We start from the raw sequence: 12,562 nt of genomic DNA on the forward strand, positions 1-12,562 counted from the left end.
TAGTGGATGATGTTACAGTACTGACCTGACCTGATGCAATATTAGGTCACCCATTGTCAGGGTGAGGGATCAGTGGGTCTTGTGACTTGAAGATGTCTTCAATAAAGATGAAAGCTAAGGTGCTCCAGTGTTTCCCACTTAATGAGTGTACAGTATACCTGTAGTTTACGTAACTGTGCTGCAATCACCTTTTACGTTCTTAACACTGTATTCTTGGTTGATTTTCTTCTGGTACAGTAATGTACAGCACTGCACAACACAAATTGTACACAAAACATAATATAAACATAATATAAACTAAGTGATCCAAGCAGCTAAGTCCCGCCCCCCCTACCTGGCACATGAGGATGCATTGGAGCATGATGCAATCTCTCAGAATGCCCTGAAAATTTATTCCCAGACCCAAAACGGAGTGATCGGGAGAGTTTCTGGGCTTTTCTTGAAAATTTCCAGAAAACGCGCCTGATTTTCAACCTCGGAAAATAGTTCACAACCCGGAAATGATAGAAATTTTCAGGAAAAATTCTGAGCAAATTTCAATTCCTGCTATTGGATCTTGATAACAAAATGCTTAAATGTAGACAAGGAGGTGAGTTTCATTTCTTACAAAGGAAACATATTATTTAAGTAAAAAGAGAAAATTAAAACAAAGTTACCAGTAAAGAATCCCAAATCTCTCTTTGTGCCACAGCTAAGTTCAAGGGCCCATAATGCAAAGAAGTAATAGTGTTCATATAAATGCTGATTATCCAACTTATCTGAGATCTTGTGATATATCCACATACAGCACTGTATTAAATTTTTTTGAAGTCCTTACCTAGCTGTTGTGTGAAACACACACCAGAAATCATGCATTATTAACTCTCTCGGGATCCCAACTGCTTCCCCCATCACCTGTAGCAAGATACAGTACTGTACTCACATTACCTGGTCTAGCAAAACGCGCCATACTCCCCACTGTTTGGTGTACAAGGCATATGACCCTGCATCTTACTCAAAACACATGCAAATAAAATACAGTAAACCCCCGCTTTACGCGGTTTCACTTTACGCGTTTCCACGTTTACGCGGTACCCTGCCGAAACCGGAATGCTCACTTTCCGCGGTGTGTGTACCCTTTTACGCGGAGAGCGGCGCGAGCAGGGTGCGCACAAGGTCGCCCAGTCATCAAAGCATAACCGAGTTCTTCACCTGCAACCCACCACAGCCGGCCCAAGTCAGTGATAGTGATAATGATAGTGAGGATATGGACTTATATGGACTTTGAGGGGTTTGACAAAGAGGCCCTGCAAGCCTCTGTGGTGGATAGTGATACAATTGATACAAGTGATACAGGTGAGGGCCAATAATCTGCCCTCTGCCTCGGAACCAACCCCCCATCCCCGTGTGCCCAGCCATCTTTTCTACTAATGTAAGTGTTAAAAAACCTAATATTATTGATATTTCTCTTAATTATTAATTGTGTGTGCATACCATCATAAAATTAAGAAGTTATTTTTACTACAACGTAGGTATTGTGTCTGAAAAAGTGGAGTTTGGGGGTTGGCCCAGTCTCTATTTCAATTAATCCCATATGTTATGTTGTTCACTTTACGCGTTTCTCACTTTACGCGGGCCGCCGTGGGTTCAACTGACCGCGTAAAGTGAGGGTTCACTGTACTATATTTTGCATAATTTTGTGCTACTTCTTACACAAAAGGCATATGAAGTCACCAATGGGTACAGTATATAAATTCCATACAGGAAACGTGTATGAAAACCCTGACAGAGTTAAGTCAACCTCTTGGGATGATTAGACAAATATTCTACAGATCTAATATTATACTGAAGAGCGGCAAATTAACTCCAAATATGGAATGGAGGAATGCTTTGTTTATGTAAATAAAGATGCAGTAAAATAAGAAATATGTAGTCTCTGGATGTTAGAAAGAGTACCAAGAAAGTCAGCATGCTTAAATTTGTAAGTAAACAGAGTCCATGATACTGTATCTTAAGATGGCTCTGCAGGAGTGCATACTGTACTCCTGATAAAAAAAAAATGATATTTAAACTTTAATAATATTCTTCAAGATTATATGTACCTGTATTGTAATCTTGTATTACACTGTACTGTACAGTATAGTAAAAATAGAATTAAATTTGTTAAAACAAATTAAATTTTTAAATTTCATTTTGTAAGAAACAGAATGCATTATATTTTTCTTTAACACATAATTGTCACAAGCTGAATCATTCAATGCAGATAAGAGTATAAAAAAAAATAATCTAAATAAGAAAGGTTCTCAGCAAAAATATTTAGTATACATAATGGGTAAATACTGTACAGTACATACCTGATGTTCAGGCAGCCACATTTTCCCAAACCATTTCTGCAACTTTTGATTTTTCATCCAAATGTCACTGTCATACAGGTGTTTCTCTGCCACACTGTATTCTTGGAATGAACTTGCATGGGCAATAGCTCGAAGCTGAGAAAGAACTTCCTCTTTTACTGGGTAAACGCCATTATCAGCATTCAGTGCCCATCTTTCCCAAGCTTGTTCACGTTGGTAATCACATAGGAGAACTTTCACATTATCAAAAGTCTGTTCAACTGCAACCATCTCCACTCTAGAGAAATCAGACATGAAGACAGAAGGTTTCCATTTGGGATTCCATTCCCTCAAAACACCCAGGGCCTCTTTCACAGCTGCCACTGTCTCACTTTGAACTATAAATGATCCAGCTACTTCATAGTCAACATCAGTTTTAACAACTAAAAAAAACAGAGGCAGAGAATTTTCTATACTTCTATAAACACCATCCAATATACAGATATCCTGGCCATACCATTCCAACAACTGGCATTGCCATTTGGTCTGATGAACAACCAACAATTGCTGTCCATAAACAGGTGGATGATATGAGGCTTCCTCTTTCACATCTGTAAAAGGTCTGAAATAGAATCTGTCCTCTGGTTGACTTTGCTGCCATTCATTTATCTTAACACTCACATTCTCTTGGTCAGCCTGAGAGATTCTCAATTTCATTGCTGCTAAATTTATACAATTTTCAATTTCTGATTTTGGGGGAAAGAAACGTCGACTGCTCCTTGATGGTAAATCCTGTCCTGCAAATAACTCAGTCTGTATATATTGTTGAAGATTTGTTTTAAGAACTTTATAATCTGTTATTCCTTCTGCAACCAAGTCATGTATTTTCTTTTTAACTCTAGAGTCAATGGGCCGCTTTAACCCCTGAACTTGTTCCACACAATGATATTTGTGATCTGCCATAGATGGAAAGTGAACATATGTCCTTCTCTCTCCAAAAGCATTCCCATCTTTCATGGCATTTTGAACTTGGGATGAGGCTTTTCTCCGATAGTATTCAGTATTTGATGTTATTCTGAAATTTGGAAATTTTACTACTTCTCGTATATATATCTGAGCTGGACAGTTTTGTTTTTTAGTTCCTGGGACCCGATGGTAGTGTCTTTTGATTATTTTACCTCCTTTCATCCGAGTCTTCTTGTACCTTCGTTTGTGATTCAAGTTACGATCAACTCCATATTGGCAGTCATATGTCCGGCTTCCAAGAACAATATACGGTATACCATCAAAGTCCAGATGGCACATCTTAATCCTGCTATTTTCACCATCATTCCAGAATATCTTATGTGCACCAGGTTTCACATCTGAAAAAATATGAATGAAAATAAATAAATGCAGACCCATAATAACTACTGTATACATATACAGTCATGCGCCGGTTAACGTCCTAGATACGTTCTTGGAAACGTGCCGTTAACCGAAATGGAAGTTGTCCGGTCATCACATAAACTTTGTATTTATACTTACGTGTATGTGGAATACTATATATGTACATATACACTTTTACTCTTAAATCACTACTGTAATAAGATACAGGTGATTAATTTTTATCTCTTGTGCAAAATACAAGACGTTTATATTAAAATTATTCACTGTTTTACAAGGATTCCAGCAACGCTGGGCAGATGGGGGAGAGAGAGGGAGGGAGGGAGGGAGCCAGCGAGAGGGAGTGGGGGGAGGGGAGCAGTTTGATAGTTGGCACAGACCCAGGTCTAACGAGTGTATATTTATCATTTCTTAAGTGACTAAGCTTCTCTTATAAAAAGCCAGTGAAATGACCTGGGTGAATGCAATTTACATTGCTGGGATTCTTGTAAGATACTAATTAATTTGAATATAAACATGCTATAATTTGCACTAGACATAATTTTAGTACTGTAATCAAATTAGTACATGTACACTCCAGCTTTGCACTAAGGTCATTTATTTCTTTTGCGTTTCTTTTAGTATGGTGTGTGCATGTAAATGGATGAAAATAAATGAAGAAATTTATGTAAATCTACCCAAAAATACAGTTGAAAAACTTTATATGATAAAATGTACACTAACGTACAGTGATCCCTCGGTTAAGAGCGCCTCGGTTAACGAGATTTCGGTTAACGATTTACCTTCCATAAGATTCTTAACTTCGGTTAACGAGCAATCCCTCGATTAACAAGTTTTTTAAGAGCCGACTTCAACATGTTTTCGCTTGCATTTGGCAGTCCACCAGCTGTAGTATTAGTCTGCCAATACAGTAATCGGTTTTAGGGCTTAAATTCCTTACTATTTTAGTAAATATCAAGAAGTTTATACTATTCAATAAATTTTAAAGTTTAATATTAACTTTTTTAGTCATTTTAACAATTATTGAACATAATTGAAGGTAAAGAAACTAGTTTCTGGCGTGCCATCCAGCCTGTTAACACACCAGATAGGCGTTAGTCTCTCTCTGTTTTCAGTGGAGGTAACATCTTGTTTGAGACTCTCTTCAACTAATGCTTTTTTTCTGTGTTTCCAAGCAAATTATTGGTCATTTTGAAATTTATTTTACATATTGACAATATATAATGCAGTGCAGTGTTGATTTAAAGAAAGTAATCTTGAATTACACCAAGAGAACTAAAATTTTATGGGTGAAATGGTGCCATGGGGTGAATTCTCTTCCACCCCAATGCCTTCTCTTCTCCCTTCTCCTCCACCCTCATTCTAATTCCCATCATCATCATCATCATCCAGGAGCCTTCTACATACACACCTCAAAGTAAGTGTACTTTTCTATCTTTTTTGTTGAATTTAGGCAATTTTCGGTGAGCTGGAACTAATTACCCAAAACCCATTGAAACAATGGTTTCGGTTAACGAGTTTTTCGGTTAACGAGTTTTTCGGTTAACGAGCAACCTGCTGGAACGGATTGTGCTCGTTAACCGAGGGACCACTGTACTACAATTTTTATCTCTTGAGCAAAATATATGACATTAATATTCAAATTATTGGCTGTCTTGCAAGGATTCCAGCAATGCAAATTATAATCTCCTTACTTTAGTCTGAGATATTATATAAGATAAAAACTGTAAGCCTAAAACCCTGGCTGAGCAGATGGGGGAGGGAGGGACAGAGCCAGCCAGCCAGCGAGGGGTGGGGGGCGGTTGAGGTGATATGTTTGACAGTTTGAGCCGAAGGTCTCTGTTTGTTTATTTAACAGTCCTACTAAGCTTCTCTCATTTTAAAATGCCAGTGAATAACCTGGAAGAATTTAATTAACATTGCTGGGATTCTTGTAATATACTGATTAATTTGAATACAGGTATAAACATGCAGTAATTTGCACTAGACATAACAATTTTAGTACCGTAATCAAATTAGTACATGTACACTCCAGCTTTGCACTAAAGTCATTTATTTCTTTTACGTTTCTTTTAGTATGGTGTGTGCATGTAAATTGATGAAAATAAATGAAGAAATTTATGTAAATCTACCCAAAAATACAGTTGAAAACTATACTGTATTATAAAATGTACTACAGTATTGTACACTAATGTACTACAATTTTTATATCTTGAGCAAAATATATGACATTTATATTAAAATTATTGGCTGTCTTGCAAGGATTCCAGCAATGCAAATTATAATCTCCTAACTTTAGTCTGAGATATTATATAAAATTTACACCTTAAAGCATAAAGTTATCACCAATCTTTTGTCTGGAACACAAGGAGGGAGATAGCCAGCGAGCATGGGAAGAGGGGGGGGGGAGGTGAGGTGACAGTGTCTGGTGTTTGTTTATTTATTTGAGATAAGATTTGACAGTTGGCGCTGAAGGCTGCGTGTCTATTTATCATTACTTAGAGTGACTAAGCTCTTCTCATAATTTGCCACCCAAACGACCTGGGTGAATATAACTTACATTGCTGGGATTCTTTTAAGATAGTGATTTATTTGAATACCTGTATAAACAAGCTATATTTGCAATAGACATAACAATTTAAGTACCGTAATCATTTAGTACATGTACAGTACAGGTTTGTTCCATTGTTAACCGAGGGACCACTGTATTGCAGTGTACTGTACAATATTGACTAAATTCACTAGATAACGTACACAACTAATGGTTGGTAAAACTTGTCAAGTAAGTGAGTGTCAAGTCTGTCAGTATGAGTGGCATGTGTGAGTGCTTGTGTCCCCCATCATAGGAGTCCGTTTTCTCTCGCTTCAGGACGCCTGAGTCCGTTTTATCTTAATCTTAGAGTGCAGTGCACCAGAGACTTCGTTATTCCTGAGTAATGACACAGAATTTGAAATTGCAACCCCAATTGCAACTGGGGTTGCAATTGTTGAGGCAACTAGATATGTCTGATTACAGCAAATGTGTTATTGTCAATTTGTATGTGAAAGATTTTATCCTCAATAGATGTAGGTTAACATTACACCTGGAGGCAAATGCTTACTAAAGCCAAAGGAAGGATATTCCTTTCACACATAATATCTGACCAGTATGGGAAGGATCATCGTGTCTCCGTCAGGGGGTCGTGGGGTGGTGGTCCAGCAGGCGTCACGTAAGTTTTTTTAGAGGACACGGATGTATAAGCGATCGGATGTTGTTCGGTTGGACGTTAACCGGCGCATGACTGTACTGTAGTAAACAGTACTGTACCATTCAAAATACAGTACAGCTTGCCCTTAAAATTCGCAGGGGTTAGGTTCTCAAAATGGCCGCGAATAGCCAAATCCGCGAATAACATTTGTTGACCGGTGTGTGTGTGTGTGTGTGTACATTTTTACATGTGTGCAAATAAATGTATATTTCCTTTATGTGTTTGCCCTTTGGACAATTATTTCTTTAACCTGTACAATATTGTCCAGTGATATCCCCATTAGCCGGAACAATTGCTGCAGAGCACTTCCGGGGATGAGAGATTTCTGGGTAACCAGACGACTTTCTCAAACCCAGAAAAATTCCTTTTCCCCGCAACCTTTTACGGTTACTGGGAAAAGTTTCCGAGTGTCTGAACTAGACCTCTTACACAGACGCAAATGTGTCATACAATAAGACCTTCACTCCTTAACCCTTAAACCCCGGGTTAGGGTGCTGCTGGCAGTATCTTGGGGTTAAATTGAGAGAAAAAATCAACTTTTCAAAAATAATAAAATAAAATAAAAATTGGCGGGAAAATAGGCGGATGTTCTGGAACGTCACCCGGGACCTAAAGGTTAAGCTTGCTGTCTTAATTCCCTTGCTGGGGGATGTGTGTTGGAATGTGTACCATGTGTGTCAGGGGTGTGATGTTGGGGTGTGTGTGGTTGTTGGAGGGTGTCTGTGGGTGGTTGTTGGAGTATGTGCATCTAATGTTGGGGTGTGTGATGTGTGGGGTGGTGATGTGTGGGGGTGGTGATGTGTGGGGTGGTGATATGTGGGGGTGGTGATGTGTGGGGTGGTGATGTGTGGGGGTGGTGATGGTGTGGGGTGGTGTGTGGTGGTGGTGATGTGTGGGGGGTGGTGGTGTGTGGGGGTGGTGGTGTGTGGGGTGGTGATGTGTGGGGGTGGTGATGTGTGGGGGTGGTGATGGTGGGGGTGATGTGGTACAGATTATTACAATAATGCATCTTCACTCATTAATGAAAAACAAATAAACAACATTGTATCATGAATGAGACAGTACAGTAGACAAACAGAGGCGACCCTTTGGAGGGGGGGGGGGTTGTGGTGACCTTTACCCCCCAATGGACCCTTCTCCCTCCTGCTTAGTTCACAACAAAAGTTATTATCTTTACTGTACTGTATTTGTGTTAAAGAGATGAATTGAAAAGTAGCCCAGTCAAGCCATCATATATCAATTAATTTTAATATAGAAATTATACAGTCAACCCTCGCTTTACGCGGTCCCACATTCCACGTTTACGCGGCACCCTGCCGAAACAGGAATGCTCACATTCCACGGTGCGTGTACCCCTTTACGCGGAGAGCAGCTGGCGAGCCGCGCCATTTTTGGATTCAAACCTCCCGCCATCCGCCATGTTGTGTAAGCTGCGCGAGCATGGTGCGCACAAGGTCGCCCAGTCATCAAAACATTACCGAGTTCTTCACCCGCCACCCACCACAGCCGGCCCAAGTCAGTGATAGTGATAATTATAGTGAAGATATGGACTTATATGGACTTTGAGGGGTTTGACAAAGAGGCCCTGCAAGCCTCTATGGTGGATAGTGATACAATTGATACAAGTGATACAGGTGAGGGCCAATAATCTGCCCTCTGCCTCGGAACCAACCGCCCATCCCCGTGTGCCCAGCCATCTTTTCTACTAATGTAAGTGTTAGAAAACCTAATATTATTGATATTTCTCTTAATTATTAATTGTTTGTGCATACAGTCAGTTCTGCTATAAAGCGATAGTTGTGTTCTTGTAAAATATCGTGTTATAGAAAATCGCGTAATAGAAATAACAGGGCTTATGGAGAAAATAGGGTTAGGTGCAGATTACTACTCGAAATCGAAAAAACATTAGTAGTTAGCCTAACACAAAGGATAGCACAGTCTAAATAAATGTTACATTCATATCTAATAATGAAATCATACAGTAAATGTAACACTTTACCTCGAAAAAATATGAATATAACTTGATGGGGGAGAAGGGTGATTTTGAGGTTGATAACATCGAGCTTCTCTTCAAGTGTTATATCCTTTCTTTTACGATTATCACCGGGAATTCGATCACCAGAACGTTTCTTGGAGATATTCTTCTTTACCATATTCACAGTTAATACCACAAAATTGGAGAAATAGTAAGCAAAAATCGCGTTACAGCAAACAAGCGTTCGCATTATACAAATATTGGTCCTCTATTCATAAATCGCGTTAGAGCAAATTCGTGTTATCAAAACACGCGTTATAGCAGAACTCACTGTACCATCATCAAGTTAAGATAATATTTTTACTACAACATAGTTGTGTGTCGTCAAAAAGTGGAGTTTGGGGGTCAGCCCGGACTCTATTTCAATTAATCCCATATGTTATGTTATTCACTTTACACGTTCTTCACTTTCCGCGGCACCCTGTGGGTTACATTAACCGCGTAAAGTGAGGGTTGACTGTAATGTAAAATGTCATAAGACAATAGTTTAGTAGTGCTGTTAATGTGTGTGCTGTGTAAGTGTCTTGGCATGTCACCTCACCACCTGACTCCTGAACAAACTCTTCATCAACTTATTAAAATCCTAATATGTGCTTGACAAGCTCAAACCACACACACACACATACACACACACACACACACATGGGAATTGAGGCAACAAGCAACCAGTGAGGGTCTTGTTGTGTGACTGTATGAAGGTGAATTAAAATATCAGATGTTGAGGAGCTTATCACCTGGCTACACTGGTGCATGCTACCACTCCATCTCTCTAATCTCCAACACCTTTCTGCTTTCTCACTCCATATTTTAAAATGTTATGTAATGTAATGTTGAAGGGATACAACTTAGCTCATTTATACTTATCACAATCTCCCTAAAAATACTTTAGCTTTCGTGGTTATTCAAGACATCTTCAGGTCATGAGACCCACAAACCCCCACCCAAGAAAGGGCGACCTGACATTCCATCAGAAGATCAGTAATATGAGACCACTAATCCCCCACCCTACCTCCACCTGACATTGAATCAGGTCAGGTCAGATCCCCCCCAAAATACTTTAACTTTCGTCTTTATTCAAATCAAATTTCAGAAATTCTCTCGATTTTCTACCTCGGAAATTTTTTCCTAAAGCCCGAAATTTTTAGAAAATTCCTGCTTTGGGAATCATTTTTCCGAGCAAATTTTAATTCCGGCTATTGGAGATTTCCAGGTTTGAGGGATTAGGGCTAACGGAGATATTACTGTATATATGTGTGTGTGTATGTATATACTGTATGTATATATGTGTAGCATATGTGTGTGTCTACACACACACACACATATACAAAACAAGTAAAAGAAATTATTGTCTCTAGAATGAATGGCTCCCTGTCCCGGGCTTCCATACACAACAAAGTCTGTATAGTAGGCGATTTTAACCTTGGCCAAATAGATTGGACTGACCTTACGGGTAACTCAGTATCAGAGGATTTCCTCGAAACGATCCAGTACTGTTTCCTAAGTCAACATATAACCAAACCCACCCGGGGTAATAATATACTCGATTTAGTTCTGTCAAACAGAGAAAACCTCATTAACAATGTCGAGGTAGGGAACGAACTTGCAAACAGCGATCACAAAGAAATTAGATTCCAGTTAGATTTTCAGGTCAGACGTAAGGAAAATTCCATTAAAGTCCCAGATCTCAGAAGGGCAAACTTTGATAGTTTAAAGAGGCAGCTGAGAGAGGGGGTGTCGCGCTTGGACGTGAACCTGACAGATGACACCAGCCCGATAACAAGATCTGAGATTGCCGAGTTCCATGACAATTTAAATAATGAGTTACTTAATGCACAAAGGCAGAACATACCATACAAAAAACTCAGATCAGACAACAATGACCCTAAATGGATAAATAATTATTTAAAGAACATTATTGGTCAAAGGAAGGCTATAGTAGAAGGATAAATCGTGGCAAAATTTACCTCCGGGAGTATTATAAGGTATTGGCCGGAAGGGTTAAGACCGAGATAAGAAAAGCAAAGAGAAATAATGAACTGAAGATAGCAAGGGAGGCAAAGACAAACCCCAAAGGATTCTACCAAATGTATCAAACTAAAACACGAGATAAGATTGGACCAATACGTTCAGATACCGGCGAGCTAACTGATAACGACGGAGAAATGAGCAATAATCTGAATACAGTCAACCCTCACATTACGCGGTCCCGCATTCCGCGGTTCACCGTTAACGCGGTGCCCTGCCGGAACCTAACATGCTCACATTCCGCGGTGTGTGTACCCCATTACGCGGAGAGCGGCTGGCAAGCCGCGCCATTTTTGGATCCAAACCTCCCGCCATCCGCCATGTTGTGTAAGAGGTGCGAAAATGGTGCGCACAAGGTCGCCCAGTCATCAAAACATTACCAGTTCTTCACCCGCCACCCACTACAGCCGGCCCAAGTCAGTGATAGTGATAATTATAGTGAGGATATGGACTTATATGAACTTTGGGGGGTTTGACAAAGAGGCCCTGCAAGCCTCTGTGGTGGATAGTGATACAATTGATACAAGTGATACAGGTGAGGGCCAATAATCTGCCCTCTGCCTCGGAACCAACCGCCCATCCCCGTGTGCCCAGCCATCTTTTCTACTAATGTAAGTGTTAAAAAACCTAATATTATTGATATTTCTCTTAATTATTAATTGTGTGTGCATGCCATCATAAAGTTAAGATAATATTTTTACTACAACATAGTTGTGTGTCGTCAAAAAGTGGAGTTTGGGGGTCGGCCTGGACTCTATTTCAATTAATCCCATATGTTATGTTATTCACTTTACGCGTTCCTCACTTTCCGCGGTACCCTCCGGGTTACATTAACCGCGTAAAGTGAGGGTTAACTGTAAATATTTTTCAACAGTTTTCACCACCGAAAATTTAAACATGATACCCGAGGCACCGACTCTATTCAGAGACAGTGAAGAAAACAAATTAAGCGAGATAGTAGTGGCTAGTAACAATGTTAATAAGCAAATAGACAAACTGAAGCCTAATAAGTCACCTGGTCCCGATGAGATATTTGCCAGAGTATTAAAGGAATGTAAGGAAGAGCTTAGTATGCCCTTAGCCAAGTTGTTTAACATGTCATTAAAACATGTGTAGTACCAGAATCCTGGAGGATAGCGAATGTAATACCGATTTTCAAGAAGAGGGATAGATCACTATCCTCTAACTACCGCCCAATCAGTCTAACATCAATAGTAGGCAAATTACTAGAATCAATCATTTCAAACTCTATTCGAAACCACCTGGAGAGGCACAAGTTGATCAATGATTCCCAACATGGCTTCACAAGCGGGCGTTCATGTCTAACTAATCTATTAACATTCTTTTCATCAGTTTTTGAATCGGTGGACGAGGGGCACAATTATGATGTGGTATATCTCGACTTTAGCAAAGCCTTCGACAGAGTCCCCCACGAAAGACTAACTAGAAAGGTAGAAGCGCATGGCATCAAAGGTAATATCCTTAAGTGGATTAGGGCGTGGTTACGGGAGAGGAAACAGCGAGTGAGCATAAACGGCACTAAATCGCATTGGAGC

At 39.7% G+C, this 12,562-nt stretch overlaps 1 protein-coding gene across 1 annotated transcript in view; it reads right to left on the reverse strand.

Annotated features, from left to right (window-relative positions):
- Nucleotides 1-12,562, reverse strand: part of LOC121863719 — a 40,613-nt gene that overhangs the window by 16,754 nt on the left and 11,297 nt on the right. The window contains exon 2 of the mRNA XM_042362462.1: nucleotides 2,334-3,676. Within this exon, the coding sequence (XP_042218396.1) occupies nucleotides 2,334-3,676 (1,343 nt within the window). The remainder of the gene's footprint in view (nucleotides 1-2,333; nucleotides 3,677-12,562) is intronic.

Source organism: Homarus americanus, unplaced genomic scaffold (assembly GCF_018991925.1).
Source record: "Homarus americanus isolate GMGI-L3 unplaced genomic scaffold, GMGI_Hamer_2.0 scaffold48354, whole genome shotgun sequence".
In the NCBI taxonomy this organism is placed as follows: domain Eukaryota; kingdom Metazoa; phylum Arthropoda; class Malacostraca; order Decapoda; family Nephropidae; genus Homarus; species Homarus americanus.